The following is a 1,848-nucleotide window of genomic DNA, read 5'->3' on the forward strand; positions in this document are numbered from 1 at the left end:
ATGAAGGCGTTGTCTGGTTCCTTGATCACAGGATCATTTCCTGCTGCTCCTGGGACTTGGGGGGCACAGAGCTGGAGGACAGTGTGGGCACTTGAGTGGAGAAGACACTCCAGGTCTTTGTGGAGCTGGTATTCCTCACAGACAGTTGTTCATTCGTAATGCATAGGTTGGAATTGCTGTCGAAAGTTCAAAATGAAGATCCGGGTGAAGGCACAAACATGAGACTGAAACATTCCGTCCACCTCCTTGAATAGCTCATCTACAGAAAAGCAGAGCATCTTTTCTATCTGGACACACACATCCACCAGGCAGGAGCTGAGGTCATGCTTGGTTCTAGGCAACACATTGAGGAAGTCAATAATGTCATGTTTTGTGTTTCAGCAAATGAGACATCAAGTCAGGGCCCTTGCATTTCTCCATATCCCTGCTATCTGTGGCATTCTTGACCAAACTGCTTGAATGAGGGTCCTCAGGGTTAAAGAGAATGGTGAGTGAGAAGCAGGCCTCATTGTGGTAAGCACCCAGGAGACCCTGCTGATCCCCATAGTTGTAGATCCAGTAACACTGTGTCAGAAATTTCATGAGTAGCTTCTGCAGTGTCTCAGATCCTAAGATGCTCTCCTTACAGGTTGGAAATTTCTTGTTGTTTTCAGCATCACAGATACCAGGTCGTGGTAGCTCCTGGCCATCCAGGCATAATACCTTGGGGAACAATTCCAGAAGGGTGCTTACATTGTTGGGCTTATCTGGGGAGGGGTCTGCACACCTCTCTTCTAGCTCCAGACCTTTCACCTTGTCCAACTTCCCTTTACCTCATTTTTGGAGAGATTCAGGTCCTTGATGACGGGGATTTTCTACATGATATCAGGAAGGCCTTCAGTTGGTACGGTTTGTTGATGCTCAAGTTGAAGATGAAAACTAGGACATATTCTCTTCATGGAGCTGCAGGGAGGAACCCAGGCCACTATTGAGTTTTGGTCCCATTTCCGTACCTTGGGTCATCACACCTGGGTCTGAGTGGAGTCTCAGGAGGTCAAGAGTTTCCTGGCAGCTATCACTTGCTTTCTTGATCACCTTTACCAGTTTCACCTTTTTAACTCCAGCTCCTGGTGCATAGACTGAGGCAAGACAAAGGGGCTGGCAAGGAAAGATATCTTGGCACGGCTTAAGGAAAAATTGCATTTGCTCTGGATCAAATCCGGCACCAATTCATCATATTTCACTCCTCGTGGAATTGTAATTTTAACCACTTCCTGATTGTCCCATCCTGTCTGTTCTCTGATTCTCCCTCTGGAGCTTTGCTCTCTCTCGATGTTACCATGGATTTGTTCTCCTTTATGAAGGATGTCACTCTGATAGTATGTTGGAATGGCATAGAGGGTATATTTTACTCCAGCACCCATGTGGCCATCACGCATTGCTATGTCTCCATATTGCTCTTGGTGGGATGACTGATGGATGCCAGGGCCAACTGATTCAGTACAGTTGATGTACCTCCTTTGAGAAACACACCAGCATCTTGCTCTTCTTTTAAAAGAATCACCTTGGTAATCATTCTCCTTGATGTGTCCTGCAGCCCATAACATGTCACCATTGTCCTCACAGGAATTTCCTGAGGAGGATCTGAGGGGTCTTGGAGCCTCAAGTCTGAGGTTGATAGAGAAGGCTCTTGAGAAAGGCAAGAGCAGTCTCCAAATCACCTTGTCAGGGTCACACCAGCAAGATGGAGACTTCACAGGATATTTGTTCCACAAAGGCATAGAGAGAAGACTTAACTTCCTGTTCTTACTGCCCCCTGGGTTGGCTACCAGACTGATACCCAAGGAGCCATTTCCAGCTAAGCTATCT

General features: G+C 46.8%; 1 protein-coding gene across 1 annotated transcript; it reads right to left on the reverse strand.

Moving 5' to 3' along the window:
• Positions 1–363: 363 nt before the first annotated feature.
• LOC102828146 (nuclear RNA export factor 3-like) lies at positions 364–1,586 on the reverse strand. The gene is made up of 3 exons (XM_006877317.1): positions 1,163–1,586; positions 993–1,118; positions 364–806 (listed from the first exon to the last, which is right to left on the reverse strand). Exons 1-3 carry the CDS (start codon positions 1,584–1,586, stop codon positions 364–366), a joined length of 993 nt encoding a protein of 330 aa, XP_006877379.1.
• Between the last annotated feature and the right edge of the window lie 262 nt (positions 1,587–1,848).

This window comes from Chrysochloris asiatica, unplaced genomic scaffold, assembly GCF_000296735.1.
Source record: "Chrysochloris asiatica unplaced genomic scaffold, ChrAsi1.0 scaffold00476, whole genome shotgun sequence".
Lineage (NCBI taxonomy): Eukaryota > Metazoa > Chordata > Mammalia > Afrosoricida > Chrysochloridae > Chrysochloris > Chrysochloris asiatica.

Excerpts from the sequence above, each read along its gene's own strand:
- LOC102828146 (XM_006877317.1), bottom strand. The coding sequence starts at position 1,586 with ATGTTATGGGCTGCAGGACACATCAAGGAGAATGATTACCAAGGTGAT. Across the intron at positions 1,119-1,162 it reads ATGCAATTTTTCCTTAAGCC|TCTATGCACCAGGAGCTGGA; the intron begins GTGCCAAGATAT and ends GTCTTGCCTCAG. Across the intron at positions 807-992 it reads CCCAGGTGTGATGACCCAAG|GGAAGTTGGACAAGGTGAAA; the intron begins GTACGGAAATGG and ends AATGAGGTAAAG.